The sequence below is a fragment of the Rhodnius prolixus genome, unplaced genomic scaffold (assembly GCF_049639745.1).
Source record: "Rhodnius prolixus isolate KJV_2025 unplaced genomic scaffold, Rpr scaffold_15, whole genome shotgun sequence".
Taxonomy (NCBI): domain Eukaryota; kingdom Metazoa; phylum Arthropoda; class Insecta; order Hemiptera; family Reduviidae; genus Rhodnius; species Rhodnius prolixus.
The window spans coordinates 3,237,653-3,263,820 of record NW_027411605.1 but is presented as its reverse complement, the minus strand read 5'-3'; the positions used below and the strand labels follow the sequence as shown (position 1 = coordinate 3,263,820).

The window sequence follows — 26,168 nt, the reverse complement described above, 5'->3', positions numbered from 1 at the left end:
ATCAAAAAGTTCGATGGAGTCCTCTTAAGAGTGAATCATTTCCAACCTTTAGGCAACAACTGCTAGATCTCATCCATCCATCCTTCTTCATTCGCCATAAACGACACGAACACCAGAAAAAAGAATAAGAAAATATTTAGTGACAGTTTTTTCCTAAGATATGAAAAAATAGTACGCTACCTTTTGAGTTATGTATTCATTCATGCCTACCCTCTTTTAAAAAACTCATAATCATAATTTTTTCCAAGCACCTATAATAAAATCTGGTGAGACATGAAAAAAGTAGTATTAACCTTCAACGACGATGATAAGCACTTGCATTTATTGCTAAATCTTAAGAATCTGTACAAAATTCCATAATATTTGACCATATTCTGGATAATAACATTATTTTGTTCTTTGAGCAACTTCAAGTTTTAATGGTAATTATATTTATATTCTACTTTGTAATCTTAATTGAGAGACAAAATAAATTATGTACAATGAGTGCTTAAAACTACTATCATTACTTTTGTATTCCGTACAATTTACAAAATCCATGCATTAAATGATTACTGAAGCTAATCAGGTCTATGCAGGTGTAAACATGTTTATGCACAACTGTATTAGCAATTGAATTTTGAACTAGTTATTAGACTTGCACTGACATGTCGGCTTTGTGACTGGTAGTGGGGGTATAGGATAAAGGATTCAACATCATTTCTTCTCTAGAACTCGACCCAGGTGGATTAAATTAAATTTTATCAATACTTAAAAGTAAGTATTTATACTACTATTTTATACTTACATAAATCTTTATACACTTCACAGTGATTGAATTAAAATATTATTTTTCTAATTACATATGTACTTTTTTCAAAATTCCCTTCAGATGTCGACTTTGGCAGCGTACCTCAACGATGCTAACCAAAGCTCCTCACAGATTGGTAGGCTTGCCGACCTTCGCGTAGGAGTTAGCTATGAAATAGTTAAATTTGATAAGATTAACACTAAATATGGAAAAGCCATAATAGCACACATCAGATCGTATGTTGGACCTACACAGTTTGAGGACGAACCAAATATAGTTTTCCTGCCAAATAGATTCACCGACATGTTTACGAAAGAAATTATCGACGAGTATGATGTTACAAACAGAAAAATAGCTTTGCTCTATAAAGGAATAAAAAATCGCCGATATGATTTGGAATTCTTTTAAGTGTTATTTTAATTTTATTTTTATTTAAGTTATTTTTATTTTTATGTGATATATAAAAAAAAAAAAAAAAAAAAAAAAAAAAAAAAAAAAAAAAATGAAAGAAATTATGTAAAATTGGAAGATATATTTTTTTTTTTTTAAATAATACTCTTAAAACAAGATTTCTGTTATAAAATTAAAAAAGAAAAAATAATTTAGTTTAAAAAAATGGAAGAAATTAATTTATGTAAAACTGGAAGATATATATTTTTTTTAAATAATACTTTTAGTGCAAGATTTCTGTTATAAAATTATTAAAAAAATAATTTAGTTAAAAAAAAAAAAAATTAAAGAAAAATTAAGTTTAAAAAAAAAAAATATTTTAATTATTTAGAGGAAAATGTAATAAATTCCATGTCTGTGCACGTTGGGACATGTTAAGACAAGCCAGTTACTTATAAATTTCATTCAGAAGTATCAATTGCAATACCATGTTTGTGCACGTTGGGACATGTTAAGACAAGCCAGTTACTTATAAATTTCATTCAGAAGTATCAATTGCAATACCATGTTTGTGCACGTTGGGACATGTTAAGACAAGCCAGTTCGATTAAAAATTTCATTCAGTTGTATCAATTGCAATCATGACCTCGTCGGGTGCGTGTGTCGTAGACATGCAGTGCTTCATAGACAACTCAAAACTGTATATCGTGAAAGAATTGTCTATTTTAGACATGGAGAATCTTTCAAGTGGACACTGGTTGTTTAAACCGCCAGAAAATCTGTCATTAAATGCATTCAGTTACCGAGTAAATTCATGGTTAACTAGAAATTTTCATCAAATTAAATGGGAAGAAGGAGAGGTGGACTATGTGGAATTAGATGCTATTCTACACAAACATCTTACCCATTACAACAAAATCTTTGTAAAAGGACTCCAGAAAAAACAATTTTTAAATCATTATTGTGGAAACGTAATCAACCTAGAAGAATTCGATTGCCCTCAAATTTCCCAATTAAGACCATTTAACGATGGTACTCAGTGTCTTCTTCATAACAAGACTCCGACGATGTGTACCCATTTTCATGTATATGCTCTTTCACATTGGATATTAATTTCAAATGTATTAAGAAAAATTTAATTTTAATATATGTATTGTATTTGTATAAAAGATGTTTGTATATAAGTAATGGTTAAACTGATAATGTAAATGATTATATTAAAAAAAAAAATGTGAATATCTCTAATTTCTTTTTTTTAATAATAAAAAAAAAAATTGCATTTAGAAAATTTTTATTTCATTTTTTCTTCCCCTGTTTTCTTGCTAGTGATAATAAAATAATAAATAATAAAATAAAATAATTTATATAAAAAAAATATACATTGAAAAAAAAAATGAATAACATGAAAATAAAATAATAAAATATTTGAATAAATACATTATAATGAAATAAAATAAATTATTAAAAAAATAATGATATTTAAAAAGAAAAGTCTGAAAACGGCATGTCAGAGCAGGCCCTTTTTTTAGTGGAGCACAGACACAAAACTTTTCAGACCTGCGCTTGCATGTTTTGCCTGGCATGTGCAGGCATGTTAATCTCTTGCTAGGCACAATATAGTTCATTTTTAATCTTGACTCCGGTTCATTTTTAAAACAAATATGGATCAAGCAACAGACTCCTATTTAATGCAAGTAAGTGATAATTAATACTTTCTCTCAATAGGTAATTTTAATTAATAAATAGGCAAATAGTAATAAAATAATAATTATTATTGATATTTCTCAGACCTATGCCCAGGACATATCCAATTGGGATTGGAATTCAACCCCCAACCCTGTAGAGGCCCTTTGGCCCAACTGCGGTAGTAGTAGTGATGATGAAGATGAATTTTGGACAAAAGTAATTAAATATCAATATAATAAAAATGCATTTTTGTCTTATATTAATCTTAATATAAATTATAACAAAATATTTGTTATTATTTCTTTCAGGCGCTGCAAAGGGCAGAACAGCGCAAGTTATTATCCTCCTCAAAAGATGAGGAAGAAATTCTCATACAGGCATGCTTACAGGCAGAGCAAGAATTTTTTAAGCATTTTTTTTTCATAAATTTAATTTATAATTTATTTTAATTTAATTTTTTCCTTTAAATAAAAATAAAATGTTTTAATTAATGTTTGTTCATTCGTATTTTTCCTTTTTACACTTAAAATTACAGGAAAGTTTTATGGGGTTAAGGTAAATAAATTATTAAATATAACCGGAAATAATATGAATCATTCTATTAGGGCAAGAAAGCAGGGCAAAAAGGACATGCTCATACAGGTTTGTATAGTTGGTAAACGGAAGATATGGTAATTAGTTAAGGTTGCAACAAGTTGCGTCATAATAAGTTCAATTTTTATTTAATTTTTCAAAAAAAATATTAATAAATGCAGCGCATATGTATTTGGGTGCAATTGCCTTCTGTATTAAGGTCTTACACAATTTACTGGAGTTTGCGCATGCGCAGATGATTAAGTTAACAGTGTAAAACATATTCTTATTTAAATAGCAGTGGTTATATATTAATTACTTGAATTAAGAAATAAATCGATATTAATCAATACATATAGTCAATGTGATAATCGATAGGAATAATCGATATTGCAACTGCCTGCTGTATTAAGGTATCACACAATTGACTGTAGTTTACGCATGCGCAGTTGATTAAGTTAGCAGTGTAAATTATTTTCTTATTTAAAACAGCTGGTACAATTGACTGTAGTTTACGCATGCGCAGTTGATTAAGTTAGCAGTGTAAATTATTTTTTCTATATTTATTCAAAAATATTAAAAAAATGGTTGTAACAAGTTGTGTCATAATGTTTTAATTTTTTTCTATAATTATTCAAAAATATAAATAAAACGGAAATAATATGACTTATCATATTAATACTACAACGATATGTTCATACAGGTTTGTATGTAAACGGAAGACATGGTAATTAGATAAGGTTGCAACAAGTTGCGTCATAATAAGTTCTTATTATTTTTTTTCTGTATTTATTCAAAAATATTAAAAAAAAATGCAGCGCATATGACAGAATTTAAATAAAATTTATACTTTGAAAACTTTTTTTCATAAATTTAATTTTTTCCTTTATAAATGCTTCCTCAGAAGGATCGATTATGATAATCGATTATTAGTAAAAACATGAAATGCTATTGGTTAACTATAAGTGACGTCATACCCAAGGGTGGGAGATACCAGTTAGTTACTGACCAATACAAACAGGGCATGCTCAGTCATGCAAGTTGAGCAATATTAAGCCATATACAAATAAAGAGATAAATAAAGAAAAGTTAATTAAAACTTATTTATATTTTATTAATAAGTTCAAAGTTCAATTTACTTTTAACTTCATAATAACAAAAAAAAAACGGTTACAGCGAAAGAGGCAGCTGGCTACATGTCCAGACTTGTTGGAGCATGTTCAGGTAATCACACATATTGAGACTACACCGATGATATGTTCATACAGGTTTGTATAGTTGGTAAACTGAAATAATAAGATATATGAAAGTTCAAAGTTCAATTTACTTTTAACTTCATAATAACAAAAAAACGGTTAAAGCGAATGAGGCAGCTGGCTACATGTCCGGACTTGTTGGAGCATGTTCAGGTAATCATACGTGTCATCCTATTGAGACTATAACGATATGTTCATACAGGTTTGTATAGTTGGTAAACGGAAATAATAAAACGGTTAAAGCGAAAGAGGCAGCTGGCTACATGTCCAGACTTGTTGGAGCATGTTTGTGCTCGTTGAGGATATGACAATGGTATGAGTCATCATTACTTTTACTTGCCTGTTCAAACAGCTGGCTACATGTCCAGACTTGTTGGAGCATGTTCAGCTATGTTGGCATATATATAAATTAACAGCTATGATAAAAGATGTGGAAGGGAAAGGGGGTGGCTTGCTACAGAGACCTGTCCAGAGAGGCAATCAGTTGGAAAAAAAGATGCAATTCTATTGGCTAGTTAGAGTGTGACGTAATTGTGGTGGGGGGTTAATGCTAGTATCGCAGTCCAAATGCCAGTTCGGGTTTAGTTTTCAGTGAGTGTAGGTCGCGTCATCAGCAACGGAAGCAGTCCAGGTGGAGGGGGTAAGTAAATAGTTTTTTCTATTACCTAAAGTGAGGTTATCCATTTTTATTTAAGTTAAATATTTTTGTGATAGTGGGGGTAATTTAAATAAAAAAAAAAAAAAAATTCTTGGTGAGGGGGGTTAGATTTTTTAAAAAATAATTCCAAGTTAAAACATAAGAGAACATTCAAAACTAGAGTAAGCGAGACTACCACTGTGGCCGACTGGTGCAGATGACGTGTCTATCAGTACGAAGGTTGTAGGATCGAATCCCAGGTAAGTAAAAATAATTTAAAAAAAAAATCCCCTCCTGTCTATCAATGGGCGAGGGGGGTGGAGGTATGAGGTCCGCCATCTTGTGGTCATCAGCTGGTACGAGGTCGGCCATCTTGTGTACTACAGCTGTTAGAAGAGACGCCATCTTGTAGGAGGAGCTTAAGAGGCCAACGAATACGACGACCTAGAGGTGGTGGGGGTAAAGGTAGGTGTCATGTGATAGGAGTAGGGCTTGGGTGGGGGTAAAGGGATGTCGTCGAATACGCTGATTGGTCTATTAAGAAGGGTGGGGGTAGGAGTGGGGGTAAAAGGGGTGTCATCGAATTCGCTGATTGGTCGATTTAAAGGGTGGAGTGGGGGAAGGGGCGTGGCCTAAAGCCCTCGTCGAGTTCGATGATTGGTCAATAAGGTGGGGTGGGGGTAGGGGGCGTGGCTTAAACCCTCGTCGAAATCGATGATTGGTCAATAAGGAGGGGTGGGGGTAGGGGTGGGGGAGGGGGTGGGAGGGGAGGGGATGGCCGCCATTTTGTATTTTAGGTGCGCCAGAACCGCCAAATCCTCTCTACTTTCCACTTTCCCTAAAAAGTTATTATCGATTGGTGCGTTTTAAAATGGATCACTTTGTATAATTACACCTTGCTGATCATGAAATTTATGGACATGCATCTACTCTGATTGATCATAACTTTAATTCTCAGTACCCGTTTCTAGGAGTAAATCTGTGATCAAGTTTTCCAGCTCACTTTTCCTCACTTTTTAAGAATAAAAAAGAAAAAGACAATAAAAGAAAACACGACTCTTACATAAATATAATACATACCCGGGAAAATAAAATAAATAAAACTGCAGAAGCTTAAGTAAGAATTTAGTTTTTTAGGATGTGCTTACATAAAAACGGAGCTTCTCTCAGTGTTGCCATAACAGTGTGCTTCCTCGCTCGAATTTCTCTTCTATTTCCTCCCCCCCCCCCACCTCCTTAAAGCTCGCGTTCTGCACAAACTGCTATCTATTCTCTTCTACAACCTCTTCTATTTTTTCCCCATTCTTATTTTGCTCTTTTTGAATATAGATGAATCTAAAGAAATTGTTCTTCCAGATCTGTAGATCCTTAACCCCTAATCCTCTGCTGCTAAAATATTTGATCTCCTTTTAGGTTTTTTTTTGTTCTTATAGCTTTTTTTTCCACAATTTTGAAAGTTATGAGCTTTTCGGTAAAAAATTTAAAATGTGGACGAAAAAAACAAGTTCCAGAAGACTTTCGTTTTACTTTGTCAGTGTATTTCTTATTTATATCAATTAAAATTATTAAAATAAAATGAAATCCATAATAAACACAAAGCTGGAATATACATAGTGTGAATTCCAAGATAAAAGTTGCTTTTAAAACAGTGGCGTATCTTACTTTAGGCTCTTAGGATGAGCCTTGCCGAAGTACTTTATTATTATTATTATTATTATTATTATTATTACTGCTACTATTATTATTATTACTATTATTATTATAACTTTTTTTTTTTAATGATTTAAGGCGCGTCAACATCTGGCGCCCGGGGAGCTTTTTTCCATTGCACTGCCGGCCTCCGGACAGTGTTCTCTCGTTACAGACAACACTGTCCATCACCCGGACAGTGAGCTGTAAGAAGCTCCTAGGAAGAGAAAATCTAAGGGTCAGCACCTGGATTAGATTAGATTAGATCGGACTAGGGCGGCCTCAGGGCCTACGCCACTGCGACCCCTTTGGGTCTATTGTGGCTCCCCTAACTTTAAAGCTCACCCTCCAGTCCTGTCCTTTTAATTAGACTCTTATTGCTGGAGAGCGACTCTTGGGTAAAGCTCACAGGCCTTGGTTTTTCCTCCCCGAGAAGTAACATCCTTAGCCAAACAAGCCCCTCACACTGGCACAACACATGCAGTGCTGTTTCCTCCTCTTCCTGACAGAACCTACAGAGGCTATCATCTGCCAGGCCTATGCGATGCATGTGTTTTCTGAGTCTGCAGTGGCCAGTTAATAGACCTACAATCATCCTGATAACCACACGGCCTTGGCGGATTAATTCTGCAGTCAGCCTCGGCGAATAGCCTTTAATAAACTCCTTCGCCTGTCTCTGTCCAGTGGTGGCAGACCACCACTCCTGAGACCTACTCTGCACCCATAAGTTAATGGTCGCAGTCTTAATACACTTCGGAACCCCAAAACAGGGCTCCGGGCCAACGAAGTATCTCGCAGAGCCTTCCCGGGCCAATAAATCTGCCGCTTCGTTACCCTTATGTCCAGGTACCCAGACCAGAAAGACCTTATTTTGGTCACTAATTTCCTTCAGGGCACCCAGACAGTCCCAAACCAGTTTTGAGTTAACCTGATAGGAACTAATTGCCCGTAGAGCAGCCTGACTATCCGAGAAAATCACGACTTTAGAATTAATAATTCCTCGCCCTTCAATCTCGGTAGCACAGAACGTAATTGCAGCCAGCTCAGCCTGAAAAACTGTAGCTAGCTTCCCTAGGCTAACCGAAAAGCTACATTTCGGCTTCACCTCGTACACTCCCGCTCCCACTCCCTCCACCATTTTGGAGCCATCAGTGTACCACATTGATATTATTACTACTACTGCTACTATTATTATTATTAATATAACTTTTTTTTTTTAATGATTTAAGGCGCGTCAACATCTGGCGCCCGGGGAGCTTTTTTCCATTGCACTGCCGGCCTCCGGACAGTGTTCTCTCGTTACAGTCAACACTGTCCATCACCCGGACAGTGAGCTGTAAGAAGCTCCTAGGAAGAGAAAATCTAAGGGTCAGCACCTGGATTAGATTACTATTATTTTATTATTGCCTATTATTATTAAATAAAAAATAAGATCTTTATTTGTAAATATTATTTATGTCCAATTTTAAATTCCTTTTTTTGAAAGAAGGGGGAGGAATACCGTATTCTGAAAAGGTTCCGATGCTGATAATCTTTAATGTTGTCGCATCTCAAAAAAAATGTATTAACCTGTGTATACACGTCAAACCAAATCTCTGTTACGGTGCGTTCGACGTGTATACCTCGTTGTGGAAAATGTAAAATTGCCATTAACTATAAAAACTCGAAATTTTAATAAAATACAATAAGAATATTATTTGGTGGGATGTTTCCCTTTATCTTACCCAATAGAACTGCCAAGTATTTTATACGGAGGGGTAGTCAGCCAAATGATAAGTGGTTGGTACATGTTTGGTCTCCGCATTAGAAATTGGGGAGTTACGCACACAAATAGAAGCTCTCACAACCCTTGTGCAATGCCCGTTTTTTTTACCTTTTAGATAGAGATTCAGAGACCTCACAGTATGAGCATGATTTCATTTTGCACAAGAATTCAAAGCTCTTTTCTTCCTTGTAAAAAAGCTCTTGCGTCTCTAGTTAACTAGGAGCAATGCATACGTGAAGATGGTGCAAGATTTTTTTGCATAAGCACAGAATGCTCTGTAATCTGTAAGCCCCACAGAGATATTGCAGAAAAAGACGCTTGCTGTGACTATTATGACGTTTTAAACGTTTTTGGCTGTTTTGCCCTACTGCGTTCGACGACGTGTATACACACGTCATTGTCTGATTTTAATTCCGCTCCACTGTGGGGTTTTTTTTTTAAAACTAAATTCCACCCATAATTGGTTAATAACTTAAAATTTTAGAAATGAATAAAATATCTTTAAATAAACCTATAAAGCCTAAATTGTTCTTGATGGGACAAAACTTAAGGCCTAATATTTTAATAATGATAAAAAAAAAAAAAAAAAAACTAAAAACAAAAAAACTAACATTACAGGAAACACCATACGTAATGATGAAAGACGGTAAAAATGGTACCGGAAGTGGTAAGTTTGTCGGCTTTTGTATCGATTTATTGCGAATGGTATCACAAATGGCTGGCTTTCAGTATACAATAGAATTGGTACCGGATGGTAAATATGGTGTATATGATCCAGAAACTGGTGAATGGAATGGTATGGTTCGTCAGCTTATGGATAAGGTAATAAAAATGAATAAATTTGGTGAATGGATTGTTGAAGCATGAGGTTATTTATTTTGTAACGTGCTTATTTATTTCAGCATGAGCATGCTTAGAAACATCTAGCTGCTTTGAAATTTCAGTTTCCTTCAGTACTTTTGATATTAAATTCTCATTTTGTAAAATTTAGTTCCAAGTGAAGAGAAAATAATTACGATTTAAATTTTATTTTCAATGAAAGTTTAGGATAGAATCTATTTTCCAATTTTACACCAAAAAAAAATAAGAAAATTGTGGTTAAAAAAAGAGAAAATACGCTAATAATGTATCAAGTTTCGAACTGAAGGCATTTTTAATTTCCGTATCGATTGTCACTCGAGCTGACTTGGCTGTTACATGGCTATTACTCAGAGCAAGCGGAGAGCTTATTGTTACCTTCTCTTGCTATATTTGGTAAAAGAAAGTATCTATTTAGATCCTATCGAACTTTCGATATCGATTTTTTTTTAAACCGGAAATACACGTTTTGAGGTCTTGTAATTCCAAAAAAAAAATAAAGTTTTTTTTTTATAAAATTTAAAAAATAAATACAACTGAAAAAATGATTCTTTCACTACACTGATTGCGATCAAAATCGTTACAGTAGTAACCCTCACTTTTGGTCGCGCGTCAGCCCTGCGTATGCGGGCAGGAATCTAAAATCAAGTCACATATTCTAAAACTAGAGGTGATGGGCAAACAAATTTTTTTCCTCTACCATTTTTTTTGGCTCAGATCGAGACCGTTTAAGCATGAAATGCATTTGAGCCGTCTTAACATGGAACACCCTGAATGTTTGGTTAGGTTAGGTTAGGTTAGCTTAGGTTAAGTCAAGTTAGGTTAGGTTAGGTTAGGTTAGGTTAGATTAGTTTAGGTTAGGTTAGGTTAGGTTAGGTTAGGTAAGGTTAGGTTAGGTTAGGTTAGGTTAGGATGTATACACTTACACAAAACACGCCAGTCCACTTTGTAAAAATTCCTCTTTTTCTTCCCATCTCTTGGAAGGTTAGGTTAGGTTAGGTTAGGTTAGGATGTATACACTTACACAAAACACGCCAGTCCACTTTGTAAAAATTCCTCTTTTTCTTCCCATCTCTTGGAAGGTTAGGTTAGGTTAGGTTAGGTTAGGATGGATACACTTACACAAAACACGCCAGTCCACTTTGTAAAAATTCCTCTTTTTCTTCCCATCTCTTGGAAGGTTAGGTTAGGTTAGGATGTATACACTTACACAAAACACGCCAGTCCACTTTGTAAAAATTCCTCTTTTTCTTCCCATCTCTTGGAAGGTTAGGTTAGGTTAGGTTAGGTTAGGATGTATACACTTACACAAAACACGCCAGTCCACTTTGTAAAAATTCCTCTTTTTCTTCCCATCTCTTGGAAGGTTAGGTTAGGTTAGGTTAGGTTAGGTTAGGTTAGGTTAGGATGTATACACTTACACAAAACACGCCAGTCCACTTTGTAAAAATTCCTCTTTTTCTTCCCATCTCTTGGAAGGTATATTTCTCAGCAGGATAACAGTACTTTCTCTTACAGTAAGACTGAAGTATTACGAACATTAAGGTAAAGAGTAAAGCTGAATAAGCAGTTTAACGCGCTTCAATTGATTTCCAGTGTTTTTTTTTTTGTATGAATGTTCGCAAATTGTGTGTAAAATTTCCAGTAATTAAAATAATTTTCCCAAAGTGCCTTTTAAAGTTTTGTGGAAAACCCAAATGAAAAGTTTCTTTTCAAAAGAAAAAAAATGGGGGGAGAGAAAAAAAAAAAGCAGAAAGTGTTTTTATCAGTTCAAACTTTGAAAGCATCATTACTGAACACCAATTAGTGGGGTAAGGGGAAGGGGCAGTTAGTTTAAGCTTTTGTTTTGATTTTAACGTTATCCTTTTTACAAAAGACACGTTATTTGTTGTGGCGTTGTGTTTTAGACTCGTTTGAATTTGTAATTGGTGTTCACTTAACTTATTCATTGGCTTGTACTTTGTATTCACATTTTTTTACTTTTTTTTAAACTCATTCTCTAACGAGCAGTTTGCATAAACGTTTTCTCATAATGTGATTTGCAACGCCAGACATAAAAGCTTCTCGCAGTCAAAGTTAGGAGAGAGCAAACTTCTAACACTATATAAAGAGCTTTTAAAGTTTTATATCCTTTTATTTACAAAGGATGACGAACTTTAAAATTGATATTGAGTTTTTCATCTCCCAAAAATAAAAAAAAGTATAGGGAACAATTTTCACGAATTTTCTTTAGCGCAGTATGGTTATTTTTTTATTTATTTATTTATTTATTTTTTTTTTTTTGAGACTTGCAATTTTTACTGAGACACTTAACCTCATATAATCATTTAATAATGGGAACAGTATTCGAGAAAAAAGTGTTTAAAAAAAATGTATTGTGATCACAAACACGACTCGTTCTCACAACTACTCTCAAAACTTTAGCTCACAACTTTTTTTTCAAACTCTGAATTCTCTATTTAATTCTAATCACTTAACAAAGAATCTACCCCCTCGCTCCCTTAGAAATACCCTAAGTTGTATTTTAGGGAGAAATATTTCAAGAAAATTGAGTTATTCCATGTGTGCTGAGTGTAGTGCGAGCTAGAAACGGAAGTGAAGACGAAATTTTTACACCAAACAGATAAATTAACCTCTGAAGATGGAATTAAGTTCGAAAACCGATCAGGGATACGTATAGACAAACGTCCCACGACGGATAAAGTCAAAGATATTTCAGGTTCTCAGCAAGATTCTGTCCTATATCAATCAGTCTTATGACCAAAAGATCTGTGTTATTTGATTCATCAATAGAAACCAGGCCCCCAGATCTGAGAGAGAACCGAGAATTACAACAATTCCTTGAAGAGACCTGAAGACTATCCACTTCCCTCTATGTATTAAAACAGGGGTCCCCAAACTTTTTACACAGGGGGCCAGAGTTCACTGTCCCTCAGACCGTTGGAGGGCCGATCTATAAAACAAACTATTTTAAAGTAAAAACAACAAAAAACAAAACGGGAACAAATAGAATATTTCAAATAAAGAACAAGTAAATTTAAATCACCAAACTGCCCAGTATTTCTGTGGGAATTATGGGCCTGCTTTTGGCTATTGAGATGGTCCAATGTCCGGTTTAGTTATAGTGCTTTGCCTTTCTTCCTACTTCTGGTTGTAATTTTTCGGAGTCGTGACACGTGCGTCCTGCGTCACCGGAAGTAGTACTGTAAATAAGTGACGCAGCGCTTTGCAAGAGATGCCCCTTCCGGAAGTGCGGCGAGGGCCGGATAAATGTTCTCAGGGGGCCGCATGTGGCCCTCGGGCCGTAGTTTGGGTTTCCTGGTATTAGAAGAACACAAATCACTGAGCTGGCCAAAATTCATCAAAAACTGACGGCGGCTCACTAAGTCTACACCATCGTCTACAATACTTACTGTAATATTGTGAGTAAATACTAAACAGTAAGCGCAGAAGCTGTTTATTTCGACCAAGTTCCCCCACCCCACTTCCGGGTTATTATTAAATCTACGGAACAATTCAACCGCCACAGCTGTTTGGTACCGGAAGTCTCTAGAAAATTCAATATTCCTGCTTCAATATAAAAGTCTTAGGGCAGCGTGGTGCTTGTACCGGAAACTGGATGATTGGATGATTTAATTAAGTCAGAATCATATTTTATTTAGAATTTCAAACTGGTTACCCTGATATTGTAGCAAAAATAAAGTCCCTCGGGAATTCGATTCAATCTGTGGACTGGGACAAGATGATCTTTTATGGTCGTATTAATTTATTCCATTTTGTTATTATTTTTTTATTTTATTTATTTTGCAACTGCAGTCAATACTACAAGCAAAAGAGATGAGGAGGATAGCGCAAATGCACATGCACGTATATAATGTACATACGCATACGTGCATGTGCACCAAGAGACGTGAGTGCAGTGAATGACGAACCATCCAGTGATGGAAGCCGTTATTTCGCCAAGTTGGCAAGCTTACACAGCAACCATCCTAGGAGATCGGCGACTCCATTTAAGGACAAAAAAAAACTAAGTTCAAGCTATCTTTTACAAGAATATTTACAGAAAAATTGGAATTTCAAACGCATCTTTAGTTATTAGAAGTCATTAATTAAAGTAATAAAAAGTTTAAACATGCCCACGAGTTTCCCTGACCACAAATCAATTTCTAAAAACTTGGAATTATTACTTATAAGTTAGCTAACTTTAATGTTGTACATGATCACGAAAAACTTCAATGCCTTATTAAATATCAACATTAGGCTCCACGATAGCCGAGCAGTTAGAGGCGAGATCCGCAAAGCTAAGATGTATTGCGGTACTAGTCTATATTCCCAATGGTTAATATGAGAAATTTATAGTAAAATATGTTAGGCGGATATAGGCTAGACCTGCAAAGCTAAGATGTATTGCGGTACTAGTCTATATTCCCAATGGTTAATATGAGAAATTTATATTAAAGTATGTTAGGGGGTTATAGACTAGACCCGCAAAGCTAAGATGTATTGCGGTACTAGTCTATATTCCCAATGGTTAATATGAGGAATTTACAGTAAAGTATGTTAGGCGGTTGTAGGCTAGACCCGCAAAGCTAAGGTGTATTGCGGTACTAGTCTATATTCCCAATGGTTAATAAAAGAAATTCACAGTAAAGTATATTTGCTAGTCGCCTCCGTCCACGAAACCCTAATTGGTAGTTGGACGGTAAAGCCCACCTGACGAAAATAGGCGATTACTTTACTTTACTAAACATCAACATTCTCTGAAAAATAGTATCAAACCAAAGCGAATAACCCTAAAATACGAAAGGTCCAAGGACGATTGATGACTATCAAATCCCTTTGGTGACTTCTATATACAGAAAACCCCCCCTTAAAAGTTCTTCTTCTTTGCTGAAAGATATTCTTTCATTGTAGAATCAATCTGTACTATACAACGGAAATGTTAAAAACTTTACGGTACGTTGAAAATCTGGGAATAATGTTATGAATGAAGTGGATGTAAAAAATCTACGAAACAGGAAAAGAAACAAAATCTCTATTGCCTAGACGCATACTAGATTTGAACTATCTGCTCAGAAAATGGCGTAAGATCAACTTCCGGTATTATAGACGCTAATAACAAATTTTAGCTTAGCTTTCTTTCCGTCATAAAATAATTCATTAATAATTTATTCATTGAAATTATGAGAATAATGCATTCTCGTTAAGAGCAATCTGGTTCCTTACAGTAAATAATGTCTGGAAGCTACGTCATTATTTCCTGTTGATTTACAATTGGGCAGTGGGGCGGACGGATCCACCCTAATACTCAAGCTAAGCTTCTCCTTTGTTCCTAATGTTTTATTATACCACATCTGTTTTTGTTAAACATTAAATATAGATTTGGATTGGTGGCATTAAAAAATCATTCCATTGTGGTCCATGCTAAATCACACTAAAACACACTCAAGAAGATAGACCCAATTTACTCGGTTACCATGGAGAAGAAAGATGAACTTGGGTAAAAATAAGTCAATTTCAGATACAAGAGAAAAACTAGAATTATTACTATATATATTATTTTCTACTAAAACCTTCTTTAATTTCCTCTAATGGAAAATAACTTTCCATTCTATTTACGACTCTTATTTAATCCATTTTTAGGGGAAAATTTAGATTAGCTTTTTGATAAGACCAGACAAGGAAAGAGAAAACTAAATCTTCTTTCTCTTATCCAACAGATGGTAAGTACGTACACAACACTGAAATGGCACTTCAGAAAATAGACTAACCCCCCCGCTACCACACGTCAAGAAGTACTGTTATTTTATTTGTTTGTAAAATAACAGAGTTACGTAATAGCTAAGCACTGTTTAAGGTTTCACCTCGGCCCCCTTCTTGTTGGATTAAGCACTGTAATTAAGTTAGTCAAGTAAAAAGTTGCTGAACAATGAATCGTTTACAGTCAGTGAACTCCTCCTAAGCGTAGTGTCAACTTAAAAGTTCTACAGTTCCAACTTCGGGGGGCACAAAGCTTTGTTTGAATATAAAAACGAAGAAAAAAGATAAAAAGATAATTGAAAAGTTAACGAGATAACTGTCCTGCTGATAATTCTCTTTGAAGTAAATTTATTTGCTTTCTACTTTTGTTAATAATTTATAAAATTATCACTTGGCACCGGATGTCCATGTAATTATATTGCTACTTCCTGTCACTTCCCGTAAGAGAAAATGAAGCAAGCGTGCTATTCGTGGGATTTTGGACTCCCATTGGAACACGAAACAGCAGTTTTTTTACAAATCAGTTTGTGTGAAAGACGGCAGTTCCGTTCTGTCAGTCTGTCACCAAGAAAAACGATTTTTTTTTTTTGGTGAGTCACACAGACAGACAAAAAAAATGCAGGACAAATTGTAAAGACCACTTTGTAGGACTCACAGAGCCTAAAAAAACAGACATCACTAGTGAAAACTCGAAGTCAGACTTTTCCAATACTTCCTCTTCCTGTAGTAACAAGTAAAAAAAAAAGATCGAAACTACTAGATAAATGCAAACAACTAGCGGCAAAAGAAAAGCTGGAAAAGACAACATGGCGACAGATAAACTGATTGAATCCAACAGTAACAAAAAAAACTTAAAACTAACATTGTGGTTAGAAGTCTAACAAGTGATGTTATCTCTGTGTGCGGGTTGGAGTTCAGCCAAAATCTCAGATTGAATTTTCTAGGTCTCAGAGAGTCGCGAGGCAATAAATCAGTTTCAGTTTTTTTATATATTTATATTGTTAAAGCCAAGTTAAAATTATTTGTTATTCATGTTTAGTTATCCTTACTAAATAATACTGGATCGTGATTGGAAAAACAATTGGATCCATGTGTGGGAGCCATGGACGGTTTAACCAATGGAAATTCTTAATCCATACTAGGAGCTACTTACAAATGCCCGGATTACTTAGTAGATTACGAGACCTGCGAAGCTAATATGCATTGTGGTACTGGGTTTGATTCCCGTCTTAGGCATTGGATTTTATTTAATGTTTATTATGAGAAATTTATAGTAAATTATGTAGGCGGTTATAGACTAGACCCGCAAGACTAAGATGTATTGCGGTACTAGTCTATATTCCTAATGGTTAATATGAGAAATTTATAGTAAAGTATGTTAGGCGGTTATAGACTAGACCCGCAATGCTAAGATGTATTGCGGTACTTGTCTATATTCCCAACGGTTAATATGAGAAATTTATAGTAAAGTATGTTTGCTAGTCGCCTCCGTCCACGACATCTAATTGGTAGTTGGACGTTAAGCCCCGCCTGAAAAAAAAAAAGGCAATTACTTTACTTTACTTTTACTTACTACTTAGAAGACTAAGTCCCATTTTAGCCGTGATGGCTTAAATGGCTTTCATGTCGAGATTAGAGCCATCAATGAAGTAGTAAAAGGAACTGGTTTGAAGGACTTTCTCTTACTGAACTCTATTCTCAGAGTTCGAACTCAAAAATTTTCTTCCAAACTTCAAAACGTTTGTATTATATATTTAATTGCCGTCACAAGAAGACAGGCAAGAAGAGTGAGCGAGAAGGAAAGCGAGCGAGAGAGAGTGAGCGAGAAGGAAAGCGAGCGAGAGAGAGTGAGCGAGAAGGAAAGCGAGCGAGAGAGAGTGAGCGAGAAGGAAAGCGAGCGAGAGGGAAACAAGGGAGGGGGTAGTGAGAGAGGCGGAGAGTTAGAGAGAGATAGGGCAAGAGAGGGGTGAGCTAGAGAGATGTAGGGCAAGAGAGGCGGAGAGCTAGAGAGAGGTTGAGCAACAGATTGGGAGAGCGTGAGAGAGGGAATGCGAGAGTGAGTGAGCGAGTGGGAGAGCGAGTGAGAGGGGAGCTTGAGAGAGGTTGGACAATAGAAGCGGAGAGCTAGAGAGAGGTTGGACAATAGAAGCGGAGAGCTAGAGAGAGGTTGGACAATAGAAGCGGAGAGCTAGAGAGAGGTTGGACAATAGAAGCGGAGAGCTAGAGAGAGGTTGGACAATAGAAGCGGAGAGCTAGAGAGAGGGAATGCGTGAGTGAACGAATGGGAGAGCGAGAGAGAGGGCGAGCTAGAGAGAGGTTGGGCAAGAGAGAGAAAGCATTAGGTAAAAACATTTTCTGACTCAAGGCACCTCAAAACGGAAATTTCCGATATAAAAGTAAAGGAAGTGAAAGTAATGAAAAGCAATTCTTGCAGAGGACTCGTAGCGTGCTAACTCGATGAACTACTTACAAGCTCAAGTACTAGGAAGTAAAAAACAAAGAACACAAAGAGGAATTAAAAGAAGCAGAATTGGAATTAGGCAACCCTTGCTAACTGCTACACTTCCACCTGACCTGCATTGGCAAATAATAAGACTATAAACGAGGCCCTATTATTTGGCAAGCTCATCTAAAGCTAGGTGAGGATGAAAGGGAAACCCTTTATTTGTCACCCTTTGAGAAACCAAAGCCATCATGGACACTGGACACCCCTGTGGATGTCCAGAAATCTTATAGTGTCTTCTTACAGTGGAGGGAGCAACGAATTCTATACTTTAATTAGGTCATCACGAAGGCGGAAATGATTTTCAAGGCAACTAGCTTGCGTAGAATACGAAACATATATTATTCACATACACACAGATTATTTTCTAAAAAACTACTGGGGGGGCCCCGGCCAAAACTTGAAATCTACAATTTGAGATGATCGTAATGTGTACTTTCTTTACCTAGTAAGAGTAAGTGGAGTCAAAAATTCTTTCATTGCAGTAATGTACTACTTCTGGTAGCTAAGTGCGCTAAGTTACGATTGGGTCCCCGACAAATTTTATTATTCATGAAAAAAATAATAACAAATCATTGCAAATTTAGCTAAATTGTCAACTCTGCTAAAGTAAATCAAATTACTGATTAAATCCAGGGGGGAAAAATACACAATCTAATAAAGTAGAACTTGCTAAATTTATAAATGAAAAATCAGAAATGAGGAGATGAACTGCACGAATGAAAAAATGAAATGGAGGAAAAAATATGCTGGAAAAGGTGGGGGAAAAAAATTATCTAGAGTCCCAGCATCATGGGTATTCAATATCATCCCAGGGCATTGCAGCATGAACCAGCACTACGCTCGACAACGCTAATCAGTTTTTCTTCCGGTGAAAAATAACATTACGCTCAAATAGCTGGCCTTCCTGTTTTGCTACGTCAGCGGGACTACACTTTTCCGAGAAACGTCAATGAATATCTTAGCGGCTACTTTGCTGCAGCTTCTTATTTAAGTACAAGATGTATCTAGAAGAATCGTGTAATTAGATTCTTTCTCTCTCTCTAAAAAAACAAGACGTTCCAAAGTATCAATAAGGCTCATTTAGCAGCATTGTGCTCTTTTTTAAACCTTATTTTTATCCTCCAGGAATAAAACTCCTGTAAGTGAAAATGTTTTATTACAGAAATTATGTCCTAGTTTATAGGATAACAGACAGCTCTCTCGATCTGATTTTCCAAAACGGAGACCGCAAAATCTCGTGAAAAACAGATGCAAAGATGTAATTAAAAATAATGCAACTTGGAATTTTTATGAAATTTTAGATACTGTCAACATCAGAATAGGTACTGAGGTACTGAGTATCTAAACAGTCCAGGACAGAAGACCCACTAACCTATGATGACAAAGAGAAAGCTCGGCAAGGAATTAAAAAAATTAAGATTGAAATTGGCAATAATCTTTTTTCTTTTTGGACTAATGAAAGAAACAGTCGCCAAAAACGATGAACAATAGTAAAGTAAAGTAATTGCCTATTTTCGTCAGGCGGGGCTTAACGTCCAACTACCAATTAGGTGCCGTGGACGGAGGCGACCAGCAAACATACTTTACTGTAAATTCCTCATATAAACCATTAGGAATATAGACTAGTACCGCAATACATCTTAGCTTTGCGGGTCTAGCCTATAACCGCCTAACATACTTTACGATAAATTTTTCATATTAACTATTAGGAATATAGACTAGTACCTCATTTCATCATAGCTTTGCGGGTCTAGCCTCTAACCGCCAAACATACTTTACTATAAATTTCTCATATTAACTATTGGGAATATAGACTAGTACCGCAATACATCTTAGCTTTGCGGGTCTAGCCAATAACCGCCTAACTTACTTTACTATTTTCTCATATTAAACCATTGGGAATATAGGCTAGTACCGCAATACATCTTAGCTTTGCGGGTCTAGCCTATAACCGCCTAACTTATTTAATATAAATTTCTCATATTAACCATTGGGAATATAGACTAGTACCGCAATACATATTAGCTTTGCGGGTCTAGCCTATAACCGCCTAACATACTTTACTATAAATTTCTCATATTAGCCTTTGGGAATATAGACTAGTACCGCAATACATCTTAGCTTTGCGGGTCTAGCCTCTAACCGCCAAACATACTTTACTATAAATTTCTCATATTAACTATTGGGAATATAGACTATTACCGCAATACATCTTAGCCTTGCGGGTCTAGCCAATAACCGCCTAACTTACTTTACTATTTTCTCATATTAAACCATTGGGAATATAGGCTAGTACCGCAATACATCTTAGCTTTGCGGGTCTAGCCTATAACCGCCTAACATACTTTAATATAAATTTCTCATATTAACCATTGGGAATATAGACTAGTACCGCAATACATATTAGCTTTGCGGGTCTAGCCTATAACCGCCTAACATACTTTACTATAAATTTCTCATATTAGCCTTTGGGAATATAGACTAGTACCGCAATACATCTTAGCTTTGCGGGTCTAGCCTTTAACCGCCTAACTTACTTTACTGTAAATGTCTCATATTAACCATTGGGAATATAGACTAGTACCGCAATACATCTTAGCTTTGCGGGTCTTGTCTATAACCGTTCGGCTTCCGTGGCGGCTACCAATGAACAATAGCTTAAAATGTAAAATTTTGATAGTTTGCCAAAAGCATAAAAGTAATGAGCGAATGAGCAGCAAGAGACAAGAAAATGGTGGGGGGAGATTTGAATGAAGGAATGAGTATTAGACAGGGAATGAGAAAAAAAAAAACTGGAACATGCCTACTGTTCTTTTGATGCATGTCAGGTGTGTTTGGAGGGGGAATTCATGGGTTCTTTTTTTGGGGGAGGGGAAGAACAACTGTCTTTTAACTCAGCAAGAGTAAAACAGGCAGAATAAAGTTGATGGTAGGCGGCAAGAAGCGTATCATAAGACGGTGGGCGGGATGCTGCGAGAAGAAGGACCGACCAGAAAACCTTTGGTGTGATATAGATGGTGTTGTTTTTTTTGTGTACGGACGAGCGCTCAGCCACGTGTTTGCACATACGTAATGCACACGTGCATACAGTCGACTGTGTTGTACACGATATAATACAGGGCGTTACTTTTTCCAAGTTCCACACGCCCCATCAACCAAGATGTACCATTTCCTTCAAGCTGAAATAAATCTACGAGGATTACCTTGGCCACCCAGATCTTCTGTTCTTTTTTATTTCTTTGCCCACTTCTTGTACGGCTTTGCCGTCTCACACACTAAGAGACAAACACATATCCTCTCTCTCTCGCTCTCATCCTTCATCCTAGAGTAACTTGGGAAAACTCCACCAGAGGGTTCTTAACTCAACTCAGAAAGTTTGAAAGGCATGTTACGCATGTAAAAGTGTAAATGAGGAATTTCCCATACATAAGTGGAAGATAAATTGCCAAAGAAAACCTCTATCTAGCTAGATTTATGTTCAAGGAAAAACTATTTTCCATATTTTCATTTCAAGAGGCACTAAAAAATTAATTATACAATTACTATAAGCGGGAAATATTGTGAAAAAATTTTAAAAAAAATTAAATAAATACGAAATTATTTTTCAACAAAAATATAAATATTCATGACTTTCAAGTATTTTGGAAAATAAATAATTATTTAATAGGATGGAAAAATAACTGCCAGTTTCAGTCATGATATATTTTTATTATGCCGAGCTTTCTGCCTAGGGACTAGGTCACATCTTCAGGGCTGTGGAACATATTTACAGTGTGTTAACAATAATTATATTAAAACGAGTATGTATAATGTAACGTAATTTACAAAAATTATTTACCTAATTGACAATATAATATTTTACAACATTAAAGGGTTTGTGTGTCTTCTGTCTTGTCTTGCTCATGGACTGAGTAGGATCGGTTTTATGTGTGTTTGGCTGTTAGATGTAGAAATAATGTAACATATCAAAGACAGAAAAGAGTCTAAATTTCTGACACGAACATATACGCCAACTTTTACTACAAAAATACTTGTGACAATTGGCAACACTGACTTCCACACAACCAAATACACATAAAACCGATCACACTCAGACCATGAGCACGACAAGACAGAAGACGCACCAACCCCTTTATTTATGTAAAACAGTACATTGTCAATTAGTCCTGAAGATGTGACCTAGTCCCTAGGGGTCGAAAGCTCGGCAGAATAAATGTATCACGACTGAAGTGGCATTTATTTTTTTCATCCTATTGAAACTATGAATCAGTCACCAAAAATAATGAACAGTAATAAATACTTAATGTATGTGTAATATAAGAATAAGTTTCAAAAGAATTACAGAATTCAGCCAAATCGCTGAAATTATCGTTCAACATATTTAAAAGAAAATACCGAAGTAGAAACAGAAAAATCATGTTACAAGGACCAATAATTGTACTAACCAAGAACGACACATACAAAAAGAAAATGTACCTACTCTAAAGAAAATTAATTTCCCCAAAAAATCCTATTTTCTCTTTTTTTTAACAGTAAAAGAAAATAAAGAAAATAGGAAAAAATAACTCATATTATTTATTTATTCATTGCAAAGTGCTAAATTTATTCTCAACAGCTTTTCAATATGTATAGAAAATTTTCCCAATTTTCTCTTTCTTTACATTACGCACGTCATAGTTACACTTGGCGGTAAAAAAAAAGAAGAAGAAAATTTAAAATATGTACAGCTGTTAATTTCCCAAGGGGAGGAAACGGTTTTTTGTTTTGTTAGTTTCCGCCCCCCTTGCTGAATTGAAAATAATAATCTGCATATTAATATTCAATTTTTGTTTTGTTTTCACTTTCTTATCGTAAAAGTTTTTCAATTATTGCTAAGTCGATGAATATTTTTCAGCTATAAAAAATATTCAGTAATCTAAAAGTGGGAAAGATCATTGCCAATTTCCGGGATAATAGCAAAAAAACAGAATAAATAATTATGACTGAAATTACTTACTTACTTACTCAAGCGTCTCCCGAAGGTTGCCTGCACGGATCTTATCTCTCTCCAAACCACTCTATCCTCTATCTATTAAAGGGGGAGTAAACTACTCCCTATCATTTCAGGCAGGGCTTTACGTCCAACAACCAATTAGGTGTCGTGGACGGAGGCGACTAGCAAACATACTTTACTATAAATTTCTTTTATTAACCCCATTAAATAAAATCCAAGGCCTAAGACCAGGCGGAATCGAACCTACTAAACCAGCAATACATCTTAGCTTTACGGGTCTAGCCTATAACAGCCTAACATACTTTACTATTTTCTCATATAAACCATTGGGAATATAGACTAGTACCGCAATACATCTTAGCTTTGCGGGTCTTGTCTATAACCGCTATTAAAGGGTGGTTGCAACCTCAAAACATCTCCCGGGCCATCTGTCGTCTCCCATTCTCTGTATGTGACCGCACCAAGTTAAACCTCTTTGGAATATCCGTACTATTACGTCGACGTCCACTTCCATGAGTCTTGCTTATTGTTTCTGACTTCACCCGTTGTTCTCTTGAGCATCGCGCCGACCCTCTCCAGAAGTTCATTTCGACAGCTCTGAGCTTTTGCATTTGTTTTTTTCGTGAGAGTCCAGGTCTCGCTCCCATACAGCAATATACTCCCTACAATGGACGCATAAATTTGCTTTTTCACCCCAACTGATATTGTGTGGATTCCACAATAAGGAATTCAACATTCTTATGGCTTTTCGTTCACTTTGAATCCGGGATTCCATGCCATCCTTCTCAAATATAGACCCGCAGATATTTAATGCTTTTCACATTCCTAATTGTGGATCCATCTGAGAGTTGGAGATCTTTCTCGTTGCCTGATTCTCCCACTACCATATGTTCTGACTTGTCGAAATTGATTTATAGCCCCCCAGGACCTATATTCCTTTACTAAATTTTTAACCATAAAGATTATATCATCACTATCCTGGGCTATTACTACTTGATCGTCTGCAAAATGTAGGGAAGCCAGACATGCATCATCAATAGGGATACCCATACCAGAGACCTTCCTTTTACCATTGGGACAACACATGGTCCAGCTATATATCTTGAAGGGTGTGGGAGCCGCGCAACATCTTTGTTTCAGCCCTTTTATGGATGACTGAAATTAAAACGTGAAAATAATCTTTATCCCCTTTGGATTAATTACAAATTTTTTACGAAATTCCAAATTTGTTCAACAATTTGTAAGGTTCTATGTCTAATGTATTATATAAGTATTATTATATATAATCCACTGCCGGAAGGAAATACCACTTTACTAAATTTTTTTATTTTAAAGTCTTTCTATTTCCTTTAAGTAGAAGTAAAGTAAAGTAATCGCCTACTTTTTCAGGCGGGCTTAACGTCCAACTACCAATTAGGTGTCGTGGACGGAGGGAACTAACAAACATACTTTACTGTAAATTTCTTTTATTAACCTTTAAATAAAATCCAAGGCCTGAGACCGGGAATCGAACCCAGTACCACAATACATCTTAGCTTTGCGGGTCTAGCCTATAACCGCCTAACGTACTTTACTGTAAATTCCTCATATTAACCATTGCGAATATAGACTAGTACCACAATACATCTTAGCTTTGCGGGTCTAGCCTATAACCGCCTAACGTACTTTACTGTAAATTCCTCATATTAACCATTGCGAATATAGACTAGTACCGCAATACATCTTAGCTTTGCGGGTCTAGCCTATAACCGCCTAACATACTTTACTATAAATTTCTCATATTAACCATTGGGAATATAGACTAGTACCGCAATACATCTTAGCTTTGCGGGTCTAGTCTATAACCGCCTAACATACTTTACTGCAAATTTCTCATATTAACCATTGGGAATATAGACTAGTACCGCAATACATCTTAGCTTTGCGGGTCTAGCCTATAACCGCCTAACATACTTTACTATAAATTTCTCATATTAACCATTGGGAATATAGACTAGTACCGCAATACACCTTAGCTTTGCGGGTCTAGCCTATAACCGCCTAACATACTTTGCTATAAATTTCTCACATTAACCATTGGGAATATAGACTAATACCGCAATACATCTTAGCTTTGCGGGTCTAGCCTATAACCGCCTAACATACTTTACTGTAAATTCTCATATTAACCATTGGGAATATAGACTAGTACCGCAATAAATCTTAGCTTTGCGGGTTTAGCCTATATCCACTCGGCTATACATTAAAAAAAATGTAAACTGCAAAATATCTCATAATTAATGGATTTCCCATTTGTTTCTGATAATTTTTTAAAATACAACCAATAAGTTTTCAACTCGTTACTTATATAGATGAAATTTTTCTGGAAAAATTGTTTTCGGAAAATTCTGCGATATATGATTTCCTGTTTTTCCTCCGGAAAAAACAAAAAAATTAATTCATGCCATTATTTTTTTGGGGGACATTCTATGGAATTCTATTTGAATAATTATGAAATATAATTCACAAAAAAAATCTTAGATGAATCCCAGTCCATTTGGATAAATGACCAACAGTACCAGAGGCTGTAATATGAGCAAGAATTTTAAGGATTTGAGGATTGCCTTTAGAGGGTTGGGGCCAAAAAAAAGGAGGAAATATGGATAAACTCCGAGATAAGCTGCTGTATCGGAAACCAGGTTAAATAAAAGTTGTTTTTCTGCACTTGTTATAAAAAATAAATAGGGTCAGTTATCTATCTAGTTTATTTTACCAATGTAACCTCGTAGACTTTATCTATTTCTTTTTTTTTAAAAAAAAAAAAAAAAAAAAGAAGAAATAGTGTTAAAATATACGCGAAGTTCTAGTTCTCTCCCTCTTTCTCTAATAGAGTTAAGGCCCCCTAGAAGTTATTACCCCCTAGTAAAAGAGGCCGAAGCTCGCTCAAAAATAAGGGGGGCTAAATTAAGCATGACAAGAGTAGAGAGAGAAATTGCTCATTAAGGGCACCGCTCAAGTCAAAGGGGAAAGGAAGTGGAACAAAGTTTTCTCATTGCAGTAAGAGAAAGAGGAGGAAAAAAGGGTGAGTGAACAAGGGAGAAGTGGAGAATTGGTTTTTGAAGAAGAGAAAGAGAAAGCAGCAGCAGCTCTCCGGGGAGGAGATGATGAGGTTTCCTGGTGTGCCAGGCTGGAAGAGGTTTGGCAACAAGGAGTCAGCGAGAGGATTGAGTGTGGTGGTAGAAGGCAGTATGTTTGGAGGGGGGCCCTTTAGGTCCAAAACCCCCCC

The 26,168-nt window shown here is 35.7% G+C and overlaps 1 protein-coding gene and 2 long non-coding RNA genes across 5 annotated transcripts in view; all 3 read left to right on the top strand.

The window, feature by feature from the left end:
* The window catches only part of LOC141454926 (glutamate receptor ionotropic, kainate 2-like), a 381,268-nt gene that overhangs the window by 313,922 nt on the left and 41,178 nt on the right, over positions 1-26,168 (top strand). For all 3 annotated transcript variants that reach the window (XM_074129632.1, XM_074129631.1, XM_074129633.1), the window contains exon 10: positions 9,405-9,608. In XM_074129632.1, coding sequence (XP_073985733.1) covers positions 9,405-9,608 — 204 coding nt within the window. The remainder of the gene's footprint in view (positions 1-9,404; positions 9,609-26,168) is intronic.
* LOC141454928 (uncharacterized) lies at positions 2,659-3,207 on the top strand. The gene is made up of 2 exons (XR_012459045.1): positions 2,659-3,082; positions 3,175-3,207. It is a non-coding gene; the product is annotated as an uncharacterized lncRNA (long non-coding RNA).
* Positions 4,042-5,409, top strand: LOC141454932 (uncharacterized). The gene is made up of 2 exons (XR_012459049.1): positions 4,042-4,707; positions 4,898-5,409. It is a non-coding gene; the product is annotated as an uncharacterized lncRNA (long non-coding RNA).